Source organism: Propithecus coquereli, unplaced genomic scaffold, assembly GCF_000956105.1.
Source record: "Propithecus coquereli isolate 6110/MARCELLA unplaced genomic scaffold, Pcoq_1.0 Scaffold386, whole genome shotgun sequence".
NCBI classification, from domain to species: Eukaryota; Metazoa; Chordata; class Mammalia; order Primates; family Indriidae; genus Propithecus; species Propithecus coquereli.
The window spans coordinates 625,925-650,738 of record NW_012149574.1 but is presented as its reverse complement, the minus strand read 5'-3'; the positions used below and the strand labels follow the sequence as shown (position 1 = coordinate 650,738).

Genomic DNA, 24,814 nt, shown 5'->3' with positions numbered 1-24,814 from the left:
GCATATGGAAAAGTGTCCTTTATCATTTCCCCAAAGAATTTCAATTGGAAAGTTCAGCATTGATTAGCAATAATTGATGTAATTATTAACTACAACATGAAGCCTACTCTGGGACATTGTCTGACTTTTTATTTCTTGTCTAGGCCCACCCTGAGGTTTGGATTTAATTGGTCTGGGATAGGACCCAGGCATCAGTATTTTTTTAAAGCTCCCCAGGGTTAAGAGCCAAGATATAAAAATACTAGATATAAAAACCACAAAAATGATTTTAAAAATCATAAAAATCCTGATTAATTAGCCAAACAGGCACTGATTAATTAGTCAGATTATCCAACTTATCTTCTGCCTGGAGAAGGGTATGTTCCTCTCCTTACTCTTTTCAGGAGAAGTCTGGAGCAAGAGGCTTTCTTATCTTACCTAGGGTTTGGTTCAGTAAGAACTGGGGGGTGGGGTGAGGGTTAATCAATCTGACTTCTGTTTTACAAAGCAGAAAATGAGGTGGAAGACAAGTAAATTTCCACCCAGATCAGTCAGATATTAATCTGAAATTAGAAATCATATCACTAGGACTTCTCCTTTCTTCACTCTAACTCCCAGAAGCCAGCAGAATTCACTCCAATCTTCACTTGACAAATAGAGGTATTTGCTTTGCTAAAAATTAGGTGGGTTTTAAAAATAAGGAGATATCTAAACTAGCATACTGACACATGGAGGTGGGTAAAGTACAATACTCTTTCATCTACCTAACACTTCCCCTTCAAAGCACCTTACAGATAACTAATTAATGCAATTGTCCTGCTGAATCATTTTGTCACTGCAACAAAGAAAGAGCTGATCCCATTAAAATGCAACTGAACTTCAAGGAGCTCTGTGTTTTTACCTTTTCATCCTCTAGGCAGTAACAATGAGCACTACCAGCAAAAATTTTTCCTTTTGGAGTCCTAAGAAATTGTCCCAAATTTTTACCTTTCATTGTCAAGTCTATATCCATAACCTATTTTGGATCAAATCCATTATGCAACTGATGCATTGCAGTAGGAGCAGCCTCAGTTTCCAAGTCTCTCTAATGCTCCAGTCTGCACTCTCCAGTATCTGGGGCAAAATAATTACCAAGTGCAGTATGTCCAGTGTATTTAGTGGGTAAATTTAGAATAAACCACAAGAACAACTGCCTGGGGCCCTCACAAAGGCCACAATCTACAGAATATTTTTTTTGGAAAGTGTAATGTAAGGGTGAAAACAGCTGGTGAAACTGCTCTGGAATTGAAAGCTGAAAAGCGTCTTCATTTTAGTACTCTTACATTTAAAGCATTTATTTTTGTGACTTTTAAAAAAGTAGCTTGTGGAAAGCACACACCGTGTGACTGTGACTTTGCACATGTCACTTACATATGTTTCAAGTTTAAAATGGGGTTATCAGTTTTTTTCTTGTCCTCAGGTGCTAATGCATCAAAAGGGGTAACAGATTAGGAAGAGGATCTATTTTTCGAATGCTGGTTAAATTTAGAAATTCCCATGTGAATCAAGTATTGCTATATTCAATATTCACTTGCATACCTGAGTTCATTTTAGATACTTTATGTAAAACTGGAAGGGCAGGAACATAGGCAGAGCATTTAATGTGAAGATCTCCCCCGTTCAATAAAGATCAGTTCCCCAAGATTTGCAAAACATGAAAGAAAGAAAGGAAAGGAAGGGAGGAAGGAAGACAGGAAGGGAGGGAGAAAGGGAGAGAGGGAGAGAGAGAGAACGAGAGAAAGGAAGGAAGGAAGGAAGGAAGAGAGAAAGGAAAAGAAAAGTAAAAAGAAAGAAAGAAAGACACGTGTGGGAAGTTTCCTAAAATTGGCGGTGGGGGAAAGCGAGGTCGCAAATTCCTTTCACTCAGATAGGCATTAAGCAGACCTCTCCTGTTGGAGAAGAGTGTTAGATGAAAACAGTTCTTCCACGATGCTGTCCACTAAAGCCGTAAGGTACCAAGACCCCAAAAAGCTCCGAGGAGCACTTCACTCAGGTCAATGTTGTCTCCCGGGCGGTCAAGGCAGGGATGTGTCAGGTAAGGATGCCCCGTGGGGAAGAGGGAGGAAGCACAGTAGGTGCTGCCCGTGGCTTCGGGACTAGGCAGCGTCTTGGATAGGTCCCCGCCCCCCAAAGCTCCCGATTGGGATCACCTTGGGATTCGGCTTTCTTGTGAGCTGTTTCCAGCGATTCAGCCCCATCCTCTTCTTCGAGGAGGACCTTTCCTGGGGCGTCAGCAGCATTTTCCAAGTTCAGGCCCAGACCCCGGCCAAAGCTGAAACAACCGCTCCTCTGCGCGGGCTGCTTCCGGGTCCCTCTGGGAGTTGTAGTTTCTCCGCCCGCAAAGAAAGCAGGTATACGACGCCGTCGAACCACCACTCCCAGGAGGCTTTGCGCAGGCAGCTCGCGTTGGCTCAGTTACCATGGCCACGGCAGGGTTGAAGGGGCCTTGCGATCGCCAGGGCTCGCTTTGATCTCGCCCTTGACTCTTTCTGGCGTCCGGTGATGACGCAATGCTCCCTGATTGGCTCTGCAGTGGAGGCGGTGGTTTAGGGGACCAAGAATTCTGCAACCCGGACACGTGGTAGTGAACTGTGAGGAGTTTGAGAGGTTTGAAGGCCAAAAGAGTTGGCAGTTTGCGCGTAAGTACCCCCTTTCCGCCTGCTTTGGGAGCTACCAGGGATGGATGAGTTGCGTCGCGCCCAGACGCATCCTGGTTGTGTTGTAGTAACTGTAATTGCATTCCCGCTATGTCTCCCCTTTCCTTTTCTGGTTGCCTGGTGGATCTTGGCCTCTGTTAAGTTCAGATTCCACCAAATCGTGTGAGCGTCGCCGACATCTCTGAGAGAAAAGGGTCCACTTTCGACCGGCCTCTGCTCAAGGATCAAACTCTCGGAAAGTTTTTTTCCAGAACTGCCCAGGATACTTGGGAGGACGGGACGATCTCCAATCCCTGATCTAGGCGCCTAACGAAGGCAGGGGCCCCGGAGATGGCCCATGCGGCGAAGATAAATCCAACCTTATTGGATGACACTAGATGTTTCCACGGAGAGTTTACTCTTGGAGGCTACATGGGTTTATAAAGCAGAGTAGAGATTTGGAGCAGGAGCTTTGGATCCAGCTACTTTGTGGCTGTATGACCTTAGACAATTTGTTTAATAACTCTCGGACCCTCAGTTTTCTCATTGGCAAAATGGGAGGATAATAACTAAATCATTGTAGGTGCTGTAATGATTAAAAATCAATGTATGTACAGCGTTCTGCCAGGATATGTAAACTAAAGTTGGCTTGAAATTGGTGAAAATGAGATCAGGGAAGCCGAAACCTCAGACTATTGTAGCGATCCTAGAACCAGCTCTGTAACTTGAGTGTCCGTCAGAAAGGGGATGGTTGAATAAGTTGTTTTTATGCAAACTATGCAGTATCACGAAGTAGTTTTTTTAAAAGGGTAAGTTAGTTCTATGTCTCTTCTTTGGTAAAGGTATCAATTGTGTATTCCTGAGAGAAAAGCAGACTGCAGAGAAGTGCATATAATGTAGTATGTTTCCATTTTTGTAAAAGTAAATCATGACCCAAAACACCCCCTTATATACAAGTATATTTAAATTTGTATGAGTATGGAGAAAAGTTGTAGAAGCTGGGAGGGTGGAGTAAAGGCGGAGGAGAGAAAAAGGGTAGAGAACAACAAGAACACTGTAGCAAAATGGAAACTATGATTATAAAATTATATCTTAATATTACAGTTAATATGTAAATATTGCCTCTGTTTATGGACAAGATAGAACTTCTAATAAGCTACTAGCCTATTAAAGTAAACTTCTAAAGCTAGACTTCTATAATTTAAGTCCTAGCTCTGTCACTTACCAGCTGGTGACTATCAGCCTCAGTTTCCTCATCTGTAAAATGCAGGTAATAATAGCATCTATATTATACATTTGATATGAGAATTAATAGAGTTAATATGTAAAGAACAGTGCTTGATACATAGCAAATACCCAATAAATATTAGTTGCTATTGTTATGTCTTTCAGTAGGTGAAATTAATTTAACTTTTATTGTGATTACTGACATTTGGACTTCTGCCATCTTATTTTGTATTTTCTATTTTTGATGTACTTTTTGGTCTGTTTTCCTCTTTCTTGCCTTTTATAGGATTGATCTATTTTTCTTTATCCTCCCCCATCCTTCTCCAATGGATTTGGAAATTATGCATTCATATCATTCATCTTTTACTGGTTACTTCTGAACTTTTAACACACATACTTAATAAAGTTTAACATTATTCAATATCTCTCTCCACCTACCAAATAGTGTAAGGATTTCATAATAACTCTACCTCTGAAAAGTCTTCTTCTGTTACTGTTTTTTAGAATTTTAGCATTTCTGTGTCATTTCTAAGTCAGTACAGTGCACCATATTGTTTGGAAGTCCTTCAGACTTTTTTCTATGCATAGACAAACACTATAGATAGAGTGTGAATGTGGGGTTAGGGGTTGTTGGGGTTGAAGCCCATGTTAGCTCCTGGGCTCAAGCAGTCCTCCTGCCTTGGCCTTCCCAGTAGCTGAGACTACAGGCGTGCACCACCACGCCTGGCTAATTTTTTCTGTTTTTGGTGGAGACAGGCTCTCGCTTTTGCTCAGGCTGGTCTAGAACTCCTGACCTTTAGCAGGCCTCCCATGTTGACCTCCCAGAGTGCTAGGATTAAAGGTGTGAGCCACCATGCCTAGCTGAGAATTCCTTTCTTTTTATGACTTTCCACATGTGTTCTAGGGGGGAAAAAGATATTTTACAGATTTCCTATACAATTTTGAAAAATCTTCTCTTTCTTTGAGTGGCCGTGGTATGCTGCAGGATATTTTAAAAAAAGTCAGAATGCATCTTGTAGCATGTTAGATTTGCTCTCATTTAAAAGGCATAATAAAGATAGCACAGGCCTCTGTAGGAGGCCTGGGTTCTAGACCATGCCTATAATTAATGTTGCTGAGCCTCAAATTCGTTATTGTAAATGGCAGAGGGGGTGATGGTCGTGATGAGGAGTTCCCAGGTTGGGGTCTCTGGTGGTAATGGTGGAACTCTGTAAACTACTTTCAGCATTTCTAAAGTCTAATGGCAACCATACATATTGGGATATTAAGCACAGCTTTACTAAATCATTGGGGTTTGTCATTTTTACCTGGAATTGAATTAACTTAGCATGGAAAAGCAGATTATCTCTTGCTCATCGGAAGCTTTGTTGGTCATTTATATCATTTATTAATAAACTACAGAAATGAGAGAATGAGTTTGATGGGGAGAGATAATGAAAGTTGGTAACATTCTAGAATCCTAAACTTCATTTTTCAAACATACTAGTTTTACGATATGAAGGCTCTTCTTTTCCTAATATGAATTTAATTTTGAAAATACAACTCATGGTTGTGCATTTAAACTCATAACATACCTTAGACAGCTCAGACAAGACAGAATTTTTGAAGTAAGGAGAGATGCCAGTGAGTTCTTGTCTCTAGCCCTTTCTGAGATAGCGCCAGACAATACAATTTCTTCCATTCTCAGGTGTGTATGAGAGTAGGAACTGTTTAAGTTATTTCAGTATTAATAATCCTGGTCCATTATATTTTCATTACTTCTTATTTATGTTTCAAAAATCTAGTATTCCATATTGGTTGATTTCAATTTTCAGTCAGAATAACAGGTGTTGATGCATTAGCTTTGAAGTACATTTCTTGTCTTTGTGCTTTGCTCGCTCTGCTTCAATTCTCCAGAGTTACTTAGATTGCAAAATACTGTCTTTAATTTTGCTTTAGAGTTCTGTTGGTTTAAAATATAAAAAATATTTTTATCACTTGAAATCAGTATTATCTGATAAATAAGTAAGGAATATGATTCTTCTCTTATGTTTTCTAGATTACATTTTTATTAGCCTGTAATTATATTTTTCTAATGTTTTTGAAATAAACTTTCTTCTTTTAGCAGTTTTAATGTGTAACAATAGTGAATCAAACAGCTTTTATAGTATTTTTTCTTAAAATATAACTTTTTTCCCTTAACAGTCTCCATTTCAATGGATTCTAATAACATTTATTTTTGTGTTTCTATCTTTGTGATAACTTGAAATAATGATGTTATAGTCATAGAAAATTGACCAGGCTTTCCTCAAACAGTTACACTAGCTTTTATAATTTATGTTAAACATGAAATCTCCTATTTGACCATACAGAAAGTGGTTATTCTTATCTAATGACTATACTGGCTATTTTATTTAAACATAAGAATTTATGCCTCTCAAGAACATAATGTTTGCATTTCTGAGTATTTTTAACTAATGATAGATAAGGCTTATTTGTTTGGCAGCGTCTTAAACAATGGTCGACTTTCAGAGTATGGTGTAGTATAACACTTAAGAGCACCGGCTCTAAAGTTGGAGCCTGTCAGATAACTGTAATAATTTATCAACGAATAAAACTGGGCCTGGCTAAATTGGTAAGAATTCCAGAGGGTATGGTACTGGCTGTAGAGATGTAATGAAGTATTTGTAAAATGTTGGGCAATACATACTTATCAAGTTCTGTAGTGCATTTTCTTTTCTTTTCTTTTCTTTTTTTTGAGACAGAGTCTCACTCTGATGCCCAGGCTGGAGTGCCATGGCGTTAGCCTAGCTCACAGCAACCTCAAACTCCTGGGCTCAGGCAATCCTACTGCCTCAGCCTCCCAAGTAGCTGGGACTACAGGCATGCACCACCATGCTTGGCTAATTTTATATATATATATATTTTTAGGTGTCCAGCTAATTTCTTTCTATTTTTTTAGTAGAAACGGGGTGTTGCTCTTGCTCAGGCTGGTCTGGAACTCCTGAGCTCAAAGGATCCACCCGCCTCGGCCTCCCACAATGCTAAGATTACAGGCCTGAGCCACCATGCCCGGCTTGTAGTGAATTTTAAAAGTGGAACTCAGTGTTTTGCTTCACTGAATACTAAATTATTTAAGAGTAGCCAACAAATAATTGATGTTTTCTGATTTTTTTCCCTGTTGTTATCTATAGAAGTTAGAAAGTATATCTTTATTTTTTCTTTATGCAAATATTTGTTCTTTCCAGTTATAAAAGTAATGACAAATTGCTTATAGATTGCATGTATACTACACAGTTTCTTACCTGTTTGCGTGCCATGTAAGAACAATTGGAAAATAATCCTACCTCAGAGATAATCTCTGTTCATCTTTTGTTGTATACTCTTCCATATATTTTAATAAACACCAGAATGCTATTTCATAACTGTTTTCTTTACTTAACAACATTATTAGGAAAAATTGCTATATTGCTTAGTATTCTCTCAAACTGGAGAAAGAAAAAAATAATCAGTATGGCCTAAGCAGTGTGACTGTTCTCTATGTACATTTTCAAGGCTGAGAGTGAACCTTGGCTTCATGACATCCTTTTCATGATTAGTCTTTCTCCTTCCATCCTTTCATTCATTTGGTTTTCATCAGCTCAGACAAAAATTCCAATTAATTTAAAAGTAGTTGATGTTATCATATTGCTCTGGAACCTTGGGGAAAGTATTTTATTTTCTCTGTGTCTTTTCCTATTCTCCTTTTCCTGATATCTGAGACAATTGTAGACTGGAAGTAGTAATGAACATGCTATTATTCTTCTGTAGGTTGCTTTCTTTGTAAAATGTTTAGCTTTTAGATACCATGATGGTCCTTCTAAATTTAATGTTCTTTTCTTGTCAGGACCTAGAGGAATCCCTTAGGATGAAGCTGAGTCTTACCAAGGTGGTTAATGGCTGTCGCCTGGGAAAAATAAAGAACCTGGGCAAAACAGGGGATCGCACCATGGACATTCCAGGCTGCCTTCTGTACACCAAGACTGGCTCTGCCCCACACCTCACCCATCAAACACTGCATAATATTCATGGGCTTCCTGCCATGGCTCAGCTTACGCTGTCATCCCTGTAAGTGTTAGAACCAATCATTCAAGTACTGACTTTGGCAGCAGCTAAGTTACCTAACTGGGTACAACAAAGAGAAAGATTTCTTTTGCTCATGTGTATAATTTGTGGATTTTCAGAATGAAATCAGAAAGAAAGGTATCAGATATTATATATCATCTGGCCCTAATCTGGAAGCCACAGGCCAGACCTACCTGTTAGAGGTGCTTCACTTTTCCTCCAAACCTACAGTCCCATACTGGCCTCATTGCCACTGCACGCAGGGGTGACAGGGCAGGGAATGCTCTGTGAGAGCTAAACGTGGAGTTCAGGCACTGTCATCGTGCACCAGCCTCAAAATTTTTCTGCCGCTGTACAGGTACTTGCTAGTACTCCTTTATGAAAACATAACTAATGAAGTTAGATAATTCTGTGTAATGTGCATACTAATTATACAGTTAATTGAAGAGGCTGCTATATGACTAAATATCTCTGCAGTATTATGTTAATAACAGTGATTTTAAAGGGGTAAAAGGAGAAAGAAATTCCAAGTATTCTAAAGCAGCTGGTCTTTGCCAGTTTCTCTTCTTGTAGAACCACTTGCCAATTGAAGACCTTTATTGTGGTTAATGAACCTAGCCTAGTGACTTGGGACTTTTGAATAATGGTGTACTTGTTATTTAAGACTGCATTTATAATCACATAGCTTGTTTGTGTAAGGAGAAGAGAGGTTCAGTTGTTGTATGAAGTATCTGCAGAATGATTCATTATTGTGTTATATATTTTTCTGTTTTGTTTATAGGGCAGAACATCATGAAGTCTTGGCAGAATATAAGGAAGGAGTTGGAAAGTTTATAGGTAAAAATTAATTAAGTTATTTGTGTGTGCTTTGTGATGTGTTAGTTTGGAGTTTGGAGGTGCTGTTGAATGTTGACTATAAGACCAACTTTCTTTCATACATGTATTTGTTCATTATTTTAATATGCATTTTTTGAACATCTAAGAACCTGGCACTGGGAATATAAAGTTGAATAGGAAACAGTTGCTGCTGTTGTGGAACTTGGAGCCTAGCTGACATAAAGATAAATAGGTGATTCCAGTAAGAATGTAGTGATTGCTTTGCAGGATTGGGGATATGTAACATATATTATGACAGGCCAGAGGCAGGAGCACATACCCTGCGCTGGGGTGTATGTAGAAGGTATCAGAATAAAGAAAGGATTGTTGAGAGAGAAGACGAGGGGTCTTCTTAGCTGGGTCAAGGAAGAGCAGGCGTTAGCAGCAGGTGGTAATATACAGGTGTTGGGCAGACACTCCAGTCAACGAGCAAAAACCTAGGGTGAGAACTTGCATGGGGCATACGTGAGATCCAAAGCAGTCTCGTTATGCTTAAGCCTCAAAAAGACAGGAGAGGATGAAGAGTTTATATACAGCTATGTTCTCATATTGATGGTACCTTTTGCTCCAGAAATAGGATTTTATATGCAAATGTATGTGTCCATTTATTTATAGGAAAAGCTTAGCCATGACAGCTAGAGAACCAATTCTTCTGTAGACTTTCTCCTGAAACTTTTTCCCAATATCTAGGACTCACCTAACTGAATGAAAGTCCTGTTTCTGTTGGTTATTCAGTCCTATGCTTCTCATGGCAGCTGCATGATGACTAGTTGGTTGTCACAAGGCCCTGTATTTCAGTAGAGGAATTTATGTAATATCATTCTCCTTGATCTGAGACCAATGTTAGTAACCAGCTTTAAAGTATACAAACATGTAGTTAAGTGCAAATAATATAAGCTTTCTAGAGATAATTATAATAATTGAAATTGTAGAAAATAAGGTGGAGAAGTACAGAGGTTTTTAGCATGCTTTATTTATTTATTTTTTTTAGTGGAATCCTATTTTTTTTTCTTATGGAAAATGTGGGGTAGCGTATTTGGTTTACTAAACATTTTTTGGGGGGGAGGGTTCTTTTTTTTAATGATTGTCTTTTTGACTAAAGAACCTAAGAAACTGTCATCTTGAGTCACTGAAATTTACTGAGAATGACATCCCTTTGCAGTATTCTACACCTTCTCTAAAATTCTGCCCCTAGGGACCCGTGATATTATTAATGAATTTTATTATTAATGAGATTACCTTATGACCGTATCATTTCATCTTTCCAGGAACTAGTTCCCCTTGGATGATACCTAGAATGAGCATACTTGATATTAAATTCTTTAAATCAAATCAGTTGGGATCAACATGTCACTAAATACCTTCATTGTATCTCATACTTTAAGATATACCTTTCCTTTGTAGCAACTCACTACATATTAGATATAAACATTTAAATTTAATTCTTTTTTTACATTAGTAGGTTTCAAAGTAATCTTTTCATTCATGTTGATAGTCCTCCCACAACTATTTACAACTATTTACTATCTTTCAAGTTGCTTTCTCCAGCAGTACACATTGTGAAGCTGTTCCCTGTTACCACACAGTGTCATTGTTAATGTAAGCACTTTCAGGGGTTCTTTTTTCTGTTTATACAGGCATGCCAGAATCACTGTTGTACTGCTCCCTGCACGATCCGGTCAGCCACTGCCCAGCTGGTTATGTAACAAACAAGGTGTGTTTTCAGAAGGGCCTCCAAGGTTACAGCTTTGTCCCAGAAGTCAGTCTATGGTATTCCTCAGATACTAGGATCCCACTGTCTGGGATGATCCTTTTATGCCTTCTCTTTATTTCAGTGATTATAGTGGGATGGTATGGTTTATAAGAGTTAGAGTAGGGCTGCCTAAGGATAAGGTTAAGGTGAGGAATGTATCCTCAGCGTTTTCAGTGTTGCAAAACATTTGAGGGTGGAGGAGGGTCAAGTATATGCCAAAAACAGAAATTGCTGTGATAGGAGAAAACAATAGTCTTTTGACTCCATGCTTTATTTGCAATTTTAACAACTTCAGGAAGAGTGGAAAAAGTTGCTGAGGAGTGTCAGCACATGTACTACTATATATAGTAGAACTTCAATATATTATAATACTGCCTGCTGGTAGAACGGAATTTGAAAAAGCAGGGTCGACAGCCAGAGATTTTATCTAGTGAAGAACAGTATCAAAAGGACTTAATTAAAAGTTTTCATCTGAGAGGCGGTCCCATTGGCATTATCCCTGAGGACAGCATCCTGGCAAGGTTCCAGTGTGTACTGCTGCTTCAAAAACACACTTTTCCTGCACTCACTTTATTAACGTCAGCAATGCTTACTAACTACCTAAGAACGCTATTTTCAATTATTCTTCTGTTTTAAACTTCTTTTTATTTCACAATTTGAATTCTAAAGAAAATATTTTGGCAGGTCATGGTGGTGGCTCATGCCTGTAATCCTAGCACTCTGGGAGGCTGAGGCAGGAGATCACTTGAGGTCAGGAATTCGAGACCAGCCTGAGCAAGAACAAGACCCCATTTCTACTAAAAATAGAAAAAATTAGCCAGACATGATGGTAGGTGCCTATAGTCCCAGCTACTTGGGAGGCTGAGGCAGGAGGATCACTTGAACCCAGGAGTTTGAGGTTGCAGTGAGCTATGATGACCCCACTGCACTCTAGCCAGGGCGACAGAGAGAGACTCTGTCAAAAAAAAAAAAGAAAAAGAAAATATTTTGACCTTCATTATCTACCCCAATTGTAAGGGAGAGAGAATTCATTTAAATAGTAGTTCTTATGCCTTAGTGCAGAATAGAGATTCTCTTGAACTATGGGATTTTTGCACATAATTCTGTATCTAATTCAATCTAGTAATCACTTACCAACTGTTAATAATATGTGGGGCCCTAGACTGTGTTTTGGGGATACAAACATGAATCTGGATACTCTAGTCAGACAAATATACAATGGTGTGATAAGTGGTATCTTTTCTATAAAATAAATAAGTCCAAATTGCTGTAAGAGCTTAGAGGAGTGAGTGATTGATTATGCCCAGGAAGGTTTGGGGAACACATTAGAGTAGGTGATACATGAACCCAGTGTCTTAAATGATGCATAGTATTTTGCCAGGTAAAGAAGTGGGAGAAGTCCCAACACATAGAAATGCTAAATACTTGAGGTGATGGATGCCCTGAACACCCTGACTTGATCATTACCTATTTTATGCATGTAACAAAATGTTACATGTACCCTATAAAAATGTACACATACTATGTATCAATAAAAAATAAGAAGTAAGAGGTGGTCATTTCAGTCAAAAGGAACAATGGGATCAAAAGCAGAGAAGAATCAAAGTCTGTGGTGTGTTCAGGAGCAGCAAGGGTGGGGTGGGGATGGGGCAGGTGGGATGGGGAGAATGGAAGACTAAGCTAGAGAAGTGTAACAAAGAATTCTTGGCTAACTCAGATGTTGGCTTTCGTGGCCATTGAAGGATTCTCTATGAGCTGTAATGTCCCTAGAGAATTTGGAATATAGTACAACTCTTTTACCTACCATGTCTGAGATATTGAGCTGTCACCATCTCTTCAGTTATAAAGAATTATTGCTTTATCATTTTATTACTTCCCTTTTATTTTCATTTTACTTTTGCTAATTCCTCAATGTCTTACTCTGTGGCAGTCTGTGTCTGTGTGGGGTGTTGGAGGACGAGTGGAAATGACTGTTTCCAAGTTCATGGCAATTCAACAGGCCCTTCAGCCAGACTGGTTCCAGTGCCTCTCAGATGGAGAGGCATCTTGTGAGGAAGCAACGTCCATGAAAAGGGCCAGAAAGTCTGTTGACCGGTCACTTCTATTCCTAGATAACTGTCTGCGGCTACAGGAAGAGTCAGAGGTAAGGCTGTATCACTAACCACTTCTTTCTCTTGAAACTCTCACCTCACTTACATTCCATGATACCACCTTTTCTGTTCCTCCTCCTGCTTCTCTGCTCCTCACTTCTTGGTCTGTTTTATTCTCTTCTAGTTTTAATTGCTGAATAATTCTAAAATTGTATGTACTGTCAAGATCACTGTATGTAGCTTCAGAATTACATAACTACCAGGCTATAGCTAGGGCATATCACTAGACTGTCCCTCAGACTCAGAGTTAACCAGCTCATTGTCTTACCTCCACAAACCTGTGCTTCGTTTTGCTCTTCCTGAACACTTTATCTCAGTTTATGGTATCCACCAACTTCCTCAGTCCATAATTTGAGCTTTTCAACTTTTTTTTCACTCACATTTAATATCCAGTTGTTTGCTCTTCCTTAATTCCATCTCCTTAAATATGTCTAGAATCTGCCCGCTCCTTATCTCCACCTTAAACCATAACCTCATTATCTCTTCCTACACGATTACCTTTCAATTGTTCTTTCTGCTTCCATTCTCATTTTTATCCAATCCATCTTCACCTCTTTTATCTGAGGGATCTTTATAAAAAGATGGAGAAGAAAAGAAAGCCAAAACCAGAATCTTGGGGAGCTTCAATATTGAAGGGCACTCAGAATAAGAGGATCCAGTGAATAAGATGGGGAAGGAATCACGGTCAAAGGAAAAGGTGTATGCAGACATACAAAACAGTCACGCAGGCCTGCCCCTTGCATAACTAGCACAGCCCTATTTGGGAAACTCCCTTTCTTAGATATAAGAAGTATGATTCCCTTGCCCTTTGCCCACTTTATAAAATAATTTAATGACTCTCCACTTGAACTCTTACATGGCATGGCCAGCCTGCTGTGACGTGGGCCTCTGCCTACTCCTGTAGCTCATTGTGGAATACTTTCTCCTGTGGCCTGCACTCTGGCCTTTCTGAGTTACTTGTAATTCCTTGAGATGTTAGCCTATTTCATTATGGTGCTCCTGTATACAAATTTCCTTCTGGACTGTTTCTTATCTCCAGCCATATTCCTTCTCTTGCTTCCACATTGGACTCATTTCATTCCATTCATCATTCTATGAAAGTGGTCATTGACACTTCCAGGAACTTAAGTTCATTCTTTGCTACCCCTTTAATTTGCGTGCAGCTATATTATAGCCCCAAGCATATTGTATTGCAGTGATTTCTTATGTGTTTGTCTTTATTAAAACTGTGGCCTCCTTAACCTCAATTTCTGTGTGTCATTTTGTATCTCCATCATGTAGAAGAATGCCTGACACATAATAAGCCCTCAGTAAATGTTTGCTGATGGGAATGGTTATGATGGGGTGAGGAAGATGGAGCTGTAGCAGTAAATAAGGGATCTTGATAGCAGAGTTAATGAAATTGGAAAAGAACGCATTTACTAGCAGAGAGTAGAGGAAGTAAGGGAACAGAAGATAACCATCAGAGGGGAGAATTTCAGCATCTGAGATCATGTACGTGGAATAATCCTGAGCAATGATCATATCTTGCTATGGCAAAGCATATTGAGTTTGAGGAACATTGTTATTTTGAATTTAGCAATAAAAATATAATTTGGGGCCAGGCAATGATGGCTCATACCTGTAATCCTAGCACTTTGGGAGACTGCAGCAGGAGGATCACTTGAGGCCAAGAGTTTGAGGCCAGCTTGAGCATAATACATAGTGAGACTCTGTCTCTACAAAAACTAAGAAAAAACTTAGCCAGGCATGGTGGCACACCTGTAGCCCCGGCTATGTGGGAGGCTGAGGCAGGAGGATCACTTGAGCCCATGAATTTGAGGTTGCAGTGAGCTATGATGATGCCACTGCACTCTAGCCTGGACAACAGAGCAAGACCCTGTCTCATATATACATACATATATATATATATATGTAAAATTTGGCTAATAAAGTTAATATACATGAAATAATTAGAGGAAACTTAGCTTTTGTTCTGAATAGAACTCACAGTATCTGCCATTGGAGGTCAGTGTGGGGACATTGCTATGGGTCCGGGTAGTGTTGGTGGCTTGCCAGCAATTGTTTTGAGCCAGTAATTATCCTTATAGGACTAGTAATGTTTGCGTAAGTAAAAAGCAGGACAGGGAGCGTAACAAAGATGATTATTAGAAAAGGCCCGGTGAGCACCAAGTCCCTCATCTATGTTGTTACAATCAGCCTTATCATTTCATGTTACTTCTGTGTATTGGTCAAATGATGGAGTCCCTGTATCCCTAATGTTTACAATCTTATTGGTATAATCATTAATAGTGCCCTCTTTATTCTTTAGTGTTCCCTTTTATACAAAAAGTTTATGATCATTCTTACACCCATGAAAGGGAGTTTTCCAAATAGGGCTGTACTAGTCATGTAAGGGGGCAGGCCTATGTAAATATCTGCTTTATGTATCTGCATACATCTTTTCCTTTTCCCATGATTTTTTCCCCCTCTTATTCACTGGATCCATTTATTCTAAATGTCCTCCAATATTGAAGCTTCCCAAGGCTCTGTTTTTGGCTTTGTTTTCTTCTCCATGTATTACCTAGGGTCAAGGATACAAATGGATTTCCTCCAAGGTGCTTAGAGCCATGCTCAGGTGTAGCAGGAAGAGAATCCTCTGTTAGCCAAGTCTACCATGGAAGCAGGAGTGGGGAGTGGTAGCACTGTGTCAAGTGTTCGCCATTCTAGCCTGGGCAATCTCATTTGTGTCACACATAGCCATAACTTTAGGTTCATATATTCAGTGGCTGAATTAAGATTGCCATTTGTACATCCCATGGATACTTCAAACTCAGAATGCATAAAACAGAATAACCATCTTGCCTCATCCTCTGCTATTTTTCTAGGAGTCTCTGCTTTTCTCACCATCTCCCCGGACTTCCAAAACAGGAGCTAGGAGTCATTCTAGACTTTGTCTTTGTTTTCTCCTTGAACAGCTATTTAGTCAAGTTATGTTGATTCTACCTCCTGAGGAGGTTTCATGTTTTATCTTTCTTCTTCATCCCCCTGCCACTTCCTTAGTCCAGGTCATCTTGTCTTTTGGGTGGATTATTATTAAAGTTGTCTCCTATTGCATCCTTTAGCCATACTCACCCTTACTTTATTAACACGGCAGTCAAAGTGTTCTCTCTGGAAGAATAGTCTGATTGTGTCCCTCTTGCTTAAACTAACAAGTGAAATTCCTTCTTCACAGTGTTCTAGGCTTCCTCCCCATCTCTCTTATACCAGAGAGCCACTGTTGATTTGTGTATTTTCTTACAAACCTTATTTCTTGCAACTACATACACATAATTAATACATAGATATTCATGTATGTATTACATGAATATGGTATGTTCAGCAGTTTGCTTGTTTTTCATTTAACAATATTCTGAAACTCTTTCCCTGTCAGTGCATGTATTCCTATATCTACTGTATTCTTTTTAAAACAGCTGTGTAGGGAGCCATATTATGAATATATCATAATTTATTTAAGCCTTTACTCTTGATGGATATTTAGGTTGTTTCCAGTTTTTCATTATTCTAAATGTCTTTGTAAATATACCTTGATGCATATGAATGAATTTGTAGGAGAGATTGTTAGAAGTGGAATTTTAGAATCCAAAGATAAAAGCATTGACATTTTGATAAGTGTTGTCTACTTGCCCCCTCCTAAGAGGCTGAACTAATTTTTACTTTCTGATTATCCGGGTATATAAGTGCCACTTCCCTTACACTTTCACCTCCACTATGTTGTTATCTGCATTTTAACTTTTTTGTTATTGTGATGGACAAAAATGGCATCTCATCGTGTGCAATTTGCATTTCCTTACTGGTGAGGTTTAGTAGCTCTCTATGTATGTATAGGGCATTCACATTTAGTTTTCTGAATTTCATATTCACATATTCTACCTAGATTTCTACAGGGTTGTCATTACCTTAGAGGATTTTTTGGTGCTCTTTTTGTGGTGTAGATATTTATCTGTTCCTCCAAAAACAAGTTCTCCTTTGCCTTTGTTGATTGTATATTTTACTAGAGAAGTTTTAATGTTTTTGTACTCAAATGTGTCCACCTTTTCCTGTAAGCTTTAGCATGCTTAGGATGGCCTTCCTCACCCCAAGATTATAAAAATATTCAATGTATTCTTCTAATACTTGTATAGCTATATTTTTTATGTTTAGATATTAGGTCTGAGTTTGTTTTTGAAGATGTTATACACTAGTAATCTTTATTATATTTTTTTCCAGATGGATAGTCAATTGTCTCAACTACATAGTTTCTAAATTCCCAAAGTTATCTCTAGCTAAGAGACTTGGAGGTAGCCTAAAGCAGACCTGGGTAGTCATTTAAACAAACTAAAACTCTTGCTTTTATCCTTTTTCTCTTGCACTTGCTCAGTGTATGTTTAATTTAATCTAAGCCAGACTAAAACTATGAATACGTATGTTGATTACTTCTTTTTCCTCGGTCTTTTCTTACCTGTTTGGTGTTTTTCAAAGTGTGTTCCTTGGAGCCCTAAAGGTTCTTTGGAAGAAGCACCATCCCCCTTACATGCTTCAACTGCAGCAGCTCCACTGAGATCTCTTCTGTACATTGAGCTTGTAAACAAAGGTCTCCGTTACTGAAAATGATTAAAAACATTTAATCCTTTCTTATCTCAGGTCCTTCAGAAAAGTGTGATCATTGGAGTGATTGAAGGTGGAGACGTGATGGAGGAGAGGCTGAGGTCAGCACGAGAGACAGCCAAGCGGCCTGTAGGTGGCTTCCTTCTGGATGGCTTTCAGGGGAATCCAGCAACGCTGGATACTAGACTGCGCTTGTTGTCTTCAGTCACTGCAGAGCTGCCGGAGGACAAACCAAGGCTAGTGTTCAGTTGGGATGCAGGCTGGCCTCCTGGAGTGGAGGGCAGGAGTGCTGGCTGATTGTGTATTATTATATAGAGAGTCTGTACAGAGGCGTGTCTTTGGATGTTTTGATTATGTCCTTTTTGGGCTGAGTCTGCTGAGGCCGACTGTGAGAGGAGTTTCATTAAGGCTGTCCTGCCCTTGATTGCAGGAATGTAGGACAGAAGATAATTGCCATCTGAGTTATTTTATTTGATCCTCATAAGAAAAAGCAAGTACTATACCGTTTCTCCTCATTCTTGTGCCAATACAAATATTCTTCTTTATTCATTGTAACATGGAACCTAAAGACATAAAACTAGGTTATAAAGTCATGTGGATCTCTGGTTTAAATTGAGGAAAGTTGAGAACAGATTGAGGACAGATCTGGGATGCCTAGTGGAATGAAGATGGGCTCTATTAATAAGAACTTTAAGAAGTTCTTAGAAGCAGGTAGTGAGTGGTATCATTTTTTGAAATTGTGGGGACTGGCAACACCAGTCAGGCTAGTTCTCATGTTTCCGTAAGTCACAGGATTCACTATGTACTGGTGAGAAGAGATCATCTGCAAGATACAAAGCTATGAATTCCAAGTTTCTGAATGCAGCTGATGTCATATTAGACCACCCAAATTTTTCTTTATTATCTTTTATCCCACTTAGTGTGAATATTCATGCTGTTATTTTCCTGAATATATATTAAGAAGTTTGATTATCTCTAGGGCTATTGAATAGTATATATGTAATTTTACTACTTTTTTAAAAATCCAGGTATAACTTAAGTGTATGAATCTTATGTATAGCTCAATGAATTTTTACACGTGTATACATGTGTGTAAACACCACCCAGAACGAGAAATTTCCATCACCGCAGCCAGCCTTTGTCCCCTAATTTTAACCTAGTTCTCTTGAGTGTATTACTCTTGTTTCATTCTGGTACAAATAACAATTCAGCACTAGTATTTCTAGTCATTTTCTGGACTCCTTTGCGTTAAGTGCTCGCAGATGTCTGTTAACTGAATTTGAAAGCTGGGATTGTTTTTCTTTTTATAAATGTGTAGAAATGCCAGCTTCAGTTGGAGTGGAGTTCTAAAACATTACATTACTTGAAGGAAACTGTAGTCAGGAAAACTGGCATATATTTAAGAGTTCTGCTTGTTTAATATTACATAAGCCTTTTTTTGAACTTCTTTTAGAAATCAGGGAGTCTGTAAGCTTTTCTCTGCCAGTTCATGAACAGGGGCTATGGGGAGAAAAACAAACATATCACTATATCATCCAGCCCAGCCCACTCTGATATAATGGATCTCCACATCTTGTTTTAGTGGCCAAACCTGGGTGAGTGTCATTAACATTCTCAGAATGCCTTACCCATTACAGGTTGAATATCCCTTTTCAGAAACACTTGGGGCCAGAAGTGTTTCAGATTTAGGATATTTTTGGATTTTGGAATATTTGCATTATACTTGCTGGCTGAGTATCCTTGATCCAAAATCAGAAATGCTCCAATGAGCATTTCCTTTGAATGTCATGTTGGCCCTCAAAAAGTTTGGGATTTTGGAGCATTTCAGATTTTCAAATTAGGAATGTTCCACCTGTACCTTGAAAAACACTATCTCATTCTACAGTGCAGACATTTTATTAATGGAGAAAATATAAAGAAAGTTAATTAGATTCTTAGTGCCTATGGCCAGAGTTGAAATTCTAACAGCAAGAGTTGCTTTGTAAATGTACCTATGAGGAATATAGTAGATAAAATGTCTTTATTGAACCAATTATGAAAAATAATTATAGGCAAAATACAGTTATAATGAGCAGAGTATTTGAAGGGAAAATAAAGCACACAGCTTTGTACTCTTAAAAAAATCTATACAATGTTTATAGATAGGCTATAAAGTTCAGTCTGACACCAGGAGGTTGTTCAGAAGGCATAAAGAGTGGAAAGAGGAAGGAAACTAACCTTTGTTGAGCTTCTCTCTGTGGTCAGTGACTATATATATTTACATATCTTTTATATATATATATATATATAATTGCTCTTGTTTTTAAAATGAGAAAACTAAAACGCAGAGAGGTTAAGAAATTTTCCCAAAGTGACAGCAAGTATGTAAATGGCAGAGCTAGGATTCAAGCCCAGGTCTCTGCCTCCAAAGCCCTGTGTTCTTTCTACCATACCTTGCTGTCCATTCCCTGCCACTCTAACCATGATTATTGTTTTTCCTTACAATTGTTTTTAGTGCCCTGTTCATTGGGAAGACTCTGATTTTATTCCTATCATTGTCCTCATGTCACTGTTCTTATTGTTGTTTTTACAGGCTCGTCTCTGGTGTTAGCCGGCCAGATGAAGTACTCGAGTGTATTGAAAGAGGAGTAGACTTATTTGAGAGTTTTTTCCCTTATCAAGTGACAGAACGGGGCTGTGCCCTGACTTTCAGCTTTGATTACCAGCCGAATCCTGAAGAGACATGTAGGTCTTTTGAACTTAATCTCTGCCTCATTCTTAAGTTTCTTCTATTTCCTATTAATTTTTGGCTGGAGTCACAAGACAGAAATACGTACATATAAAGCCAGTCTTTTATAAAACTACATCTTTATTTCTTATCTGTGTGCTGTGGCATGTTGGCACACAAAACCAGGTAGTTAATACTATACATGTAGCTCATCAATATTAGGGTGTGATTTTATAGTGAGCAGAACCAAGAAAAACAAAGCCTCTTTTGTTAACAACCTGAAAAAAGAACATTCAGAGTGAATTGTGATGAAAATCACAAGAAAATAAAACCTTTGAACTACTTGGTAAAAAGTTAATTTGTTTTTTCACAAAAGAGTTCTTGTCTGCTTTTTACAAACCCCATGCTTTTAAAAGACTCACCATCCTTTGATCCTGGTGTTATTTTTTGCTCTTTTGGTTTTTTTAATACACTGAGATGTGAAAGCTGTTTTTCTCTGCTAATGTTGCTTTGCCTTTTTTTTTTCATTGTTCAGCTCTTCAGAAGTCAAGAAAATCAGTTTCAGATTCTAACACTTAACTGGAAGTAGCAAAGGAACTGGGATGCAGACTCTGGGCTGGGGTCCCTTGAAGCAGTTCTGCAGGAGAGTGTTACACGCCCATTATTCCCTCTGGCTTTCACAGATGGGCTTTCCTTACCCTGTCCTTGCTGCCCTTTGACCTCTTCCTCCACCTCACCAACCTTAAATTTGAATAGGGCCAGAAACTTCATTAACGTTTTTTTATTCCCCACAAGTAATTAAAACTTCATTCAAAAGAAGTTATACTTTTATAATGCAACTTAAGCACTAATCTAAATTGGACTACTTGTAGAAAACAAAATAAATCAGGTTGATCAAATTCTTATTTATAGGAGGTCAATTTTACTGTCCTTTTAGACATACCAGAATTTAATGTATGTGGATAGATGTACCATTAACACTTCATAAATTTTCATGACTTCATTTACAAACTAAATTATTTCCACCAGGACAGAGGTAACTGTTAGTCATCCAGTACCATGAATATGCAAAGCTCTAAAAACCTGATTCTGAGTTCTCTGTAATGAACAAGTTCCTTTTTGGCCAGAGAAAGCCAAGTTTCTGCATCGATTAGGAAAACTGAAATATTTTGAACATTTTTATTAAAGTATTAATCATATTTGTGTGTGTGTGTATGTGTGTGTGTAGTAAAGTCCTTTGCCAACTATATAGTGAAATTTCCAAAGAAATAAGTTGTCACCAATTCCCCTAAATGATAAGAATTTTCTAAAATATCAGGGCTTTATTGTGGTTTCCCACATCAGCATGCAGATTCATGGGAACAAAATTATAACAGCTCTGTGCCCAGTGCTCAGGTCACTTCTCTTCTTCCTTTCACCTTGACAAAATTACCTTCCTAACACCGTCTGTCCTTCTCCTAGGGCTAACACTAAGATTCTTATCATTTGTTCCCAAAATACCTCTTATCTACTTGCCCCTGTTCAAGGCAGCTGGCTTTTTGTAGGGTAGCTAGTGTTTCTTCTGCAGCGCCAGGAATGTTCCTTCTTAAAGAGTTCAAGGGCACAACTCAGGTTCCCATTTAATTCTGGACAATCTGAGTTTCTTGGAGGGCCAGAGTCTCCATAGAGAATACATAAATTAAAACCACATTCTACTTTAATCTATTTGGAATATAGGCAGTTACAAAGCCCAGTTTGTTTGCATGTACATTGTGACAAGGAATAGGAATAACCCAACGTGCACGTACACATACACCCCCACAACTGTTTTTTAATCATTCCTTGATGGTAAGATTTTATGTGATTAATATATACTAGTAACCATAATTTGCTTAGATATTATTGAATCTCTAAATTGTTTTGGTGTTATAGATAAAGGGTCAGTGACCATCTTGGGGCATATTGCTGTTTTTTTTCTTTTTTTTTTTTTGAGACAGAGTCTTGCTCTGTCGCCTGTGCTAGAGTGCCGTGGCATCAGCCTAGCTCACAGCAACCTCAAATTCCTGGGCTCACGCGACCCTCCTGCCTCAGCCTCTCAAGTAGTTGGGACTACAGGCATGCGCCACCATGCCCGGCTAATTTTTTCTATTTTTAGTAGAGACTGGGTCTCGCTCTTGCTCAGGCTGGTCTCGAACTCCAGAGCTCAAGCGATCCTCCAGCCTCAGCCTCCCAGAGTGCTATGCTGTTCTTTTCTTATGTAATTTCCTTAGGATAAATTCTCAGGAGTGGAATTATAGGGTCAAAGGACATGAAATAATAACTGAAATAAAATTCTGCCAATGACCACTTATCTTCACTCAAGGCTTTTTATTGGTTTGTCTTTCAGTATTACAGCAGAATGGGACACAAGAAGAAATAAAATATGTGGATCAAATAAAGAAAATTAAAACAACTGGTTGCAACCAAGAAATGACATCATTTGAAATTAATCTCAAGGAAAAAAAGTAAGAAATTTTTAAAGTTTGGATTTTGATTTCAGACTTTAATTTTAGTCTGTTTTAAAAGTTTATTCCCTTCTCAGTTTATGACTTCATAAAATATTTATAGTTGGATATTATTTAGGCCTTCTCAAATATGGTTCCAGAAAAACTCTTTTTTATTTTGCAGATGAATTTGTTTATGTGCTTTGTCTTGTCAGAAAACTAAGGCTAGATGACTATTGCTTTAGAAAAGCTGTCAGAAATATTAGACCAAATCCATTTGTTTGCTGTCTTTTATTCCTTCCAATATTTTAAATAATGACAGCACAACGAGGATTTCAAGATAAACACAACAAAGTGGGATATAGGTTATAAGTCTTAAATAAAATATGTTTATAGATACCTTTTAGAGGGGAGGGGAGAGAATGAGGAGTATAGGTAATTCTGTTTAGGGGCCATAAACAGTAGCTAGGGAGGATGAATAGACAGGGGACCCAGATTGACTTGTATTGTAAATTAACCTGAGAGACAGGTATTATGTTTCAAATGATTTGGGCCAGGTCTGGTTGCATTCTTGATCTTTTCTGCAATATATTGAGATAACAGGGAGAGGAAGGGAAGTCCATAGTCCCCTTTGATCTTTTGCTCAGTTCAGTCTGGTTTATGCAGATAGAGGGAAAGCCTCTTCCAAGTGCCTGTTAATCTCTAAGAGCCTTTAATTCAAAATATTCTTTATACTAAGGAGTCATATTTTGGGGTGAAATTTCCATAGTTCCTTCAAGACAAATCCTAGCTCTATTCTTGACAACGTGACCTTGGTCAGATCACTTAATTTCTTAATAGCTGATAAAAAAAAAAATAACACCTATGTAGCACTTAGTATGCACCCAGCAGTGATCAAGCCCTTTAACTGTATTAACTCATTTAATCCTTGCAACGACTCTCTGAGGTAGGCACTGTTATTATCTTTGGTTCATGGATGAGAAATAAAGGCACCAGGAGAGGTTCAGTGACTTGCTCAAGTGAGTCGTAGAGCCAGGAATCAAACCCACGCAGGCCAGCTCCAGAGTCCTCCCTCTCAACTCCCATAGTAGCCTCTGTCTGTAAAATGACAAAAGTGGGTTGTCCCCAAGAGTGGATGCAGAGATTAAATGAGACAGTGTATGTGAAAGTGCTTTGTAAACTGCAAAAAAGCTATGCAAGTAGAAAGTCATACATGTCTTCTGTTACTAGTTCTGGCAGCAAGTGGGAGAGAAGTGTCACTCGCTAGAACAGCATTTCCTAACATTATTTGTTTTTACCATGTGACTAGTAATGCTCAGCATGAGTAAGTGACCATATGAATTTCTTCTGATGCTCCTTTGAAACCCCCAGACTAGGAGCTTGCATCAGTCATGGGAAAACCCCTGAGTCTCCCTGATTTGTGTTCTTTCTTAACTTTTAACTATATTGCCATCCTAAGTAGAAGTGCAGCACTGAACATTTGCCGGTGATGTTATTAACCACTGGTAACCTCACCAGCAGAACAGATAACCTAGGTTGTGGATTTCTTATACACTTACTTTCTGGAATGTCATTGTGACTTCCTTTCTCAGGTACCAGGAGGACTTTAACCCATTGGTGAGAGGATGTTCCTGCTACTGCTGTAAGAATCACACTCGTGCGTATATCCACCATCTGCTGGTGACCAATGAGCTGCTGGCTGGGGTCCTGCTTATGATGCACAACTTTGAACACTATTTTGGATTTTTCCACTCCATCCGGGAAGCACTAAAAAGTGACAGACTGGCACAGTTGAAAGAGCTTATCCACAGGCAAGTACCTTGAGACCTTGCAAATACAAGTCTGACTCTTCACATTGAGCTTACACCGCTGTTAGAACATGGGATGAAATGAAGAAGAAATGATCTTAGCTTTAATCATTTATGTTTGGAAATAAGGTCTGCTGAAATACAGAACGTATGTATCAGCTGCCCACATGAGGGTGAAGAGATTTCTTCTGAAGACCTAAATGACCTGAATTGATCAGAGAGAATTGAACGATGACCTTTAAAATTTTTAGGCTAACTTTTTTAGTCGATAGAGATTCATTTATTCAAAGGCATAAACTTAAGATGTGAGTGGACAGCCTTGAAGTGGGGGGGATGAGATTCTGAGGGACCACTGAGTTGGACTGAGGCTTCAGGGGAGATGACCGCAAGTAGCATTGACCTCTGTGGACATATGCCTGTTGACTGGAGAAGGAATCTGGCTGCTTTTTTTTTTTTTTTTTTTGAGAC

The 24,814-nt window shown here is 38.7% G+C and overlaps 2 protein-coding genes across 3 annotated transcripts in view; one reads left to right on the top strand and one right to left on the bottom strand.

The window, feature by feature from the left end:
- The window catches only part of KIAA1407 (KIAA1407 ortholog), a 74,194-nt gene extending 71,871 nt beyond the window's left edge, over window positions 1-2,323 (bottom strand). Inside the window, exon 1 of one of the 2 annotated variants that reach the window (XM_012652242.1) lies at window positions 2,169-2,323. Coding sequence is in view for 1 of the 2 variants with exons in the window: in XM_012652241.1 (XP_012507695.1) it covers window positions 2,169-2,258 (90 nt within the window). In the remaining variant the exon portion in view is untranslated. The remainder of the gene's footprint in view (window positions 1-2,168) is intronic. The other variant, XM_012652241.1, reaches the window with a different exon arrangement.
- A 294-nt stretch (window positions 2,324-2,617) lies between these two features.
- On the top strand, window positions 2,618-24,362 carry QTRTD1 (queuine tRNA-ribosyltransferase domain containing 1). Its single transcript, XM_012652214.1, has 9 exons — window positions 2,618-2,657; window positions 7,747-7,967; window positions 8,746-8,801; window positions 10,478-10,554; window positions 12,524-12,736; window positions 17,406-17,605; window positions 19,942-20,093; window positions 22,442-22,559; window positions 24,131-24,362. Exons 2-9 carry the CDS (start codon window positions 7,768-7,770, stop codon window positions 24,360-24,362), a joined length of 1,248 nt encoding a protein of 415 aa, XP_012507668.1. The 5' UTR covers window positions 2,618-2,657; window positions 7,747-7,767.
- Window positions 24,363-24,814: the final 452 nt, after the last annotated feature.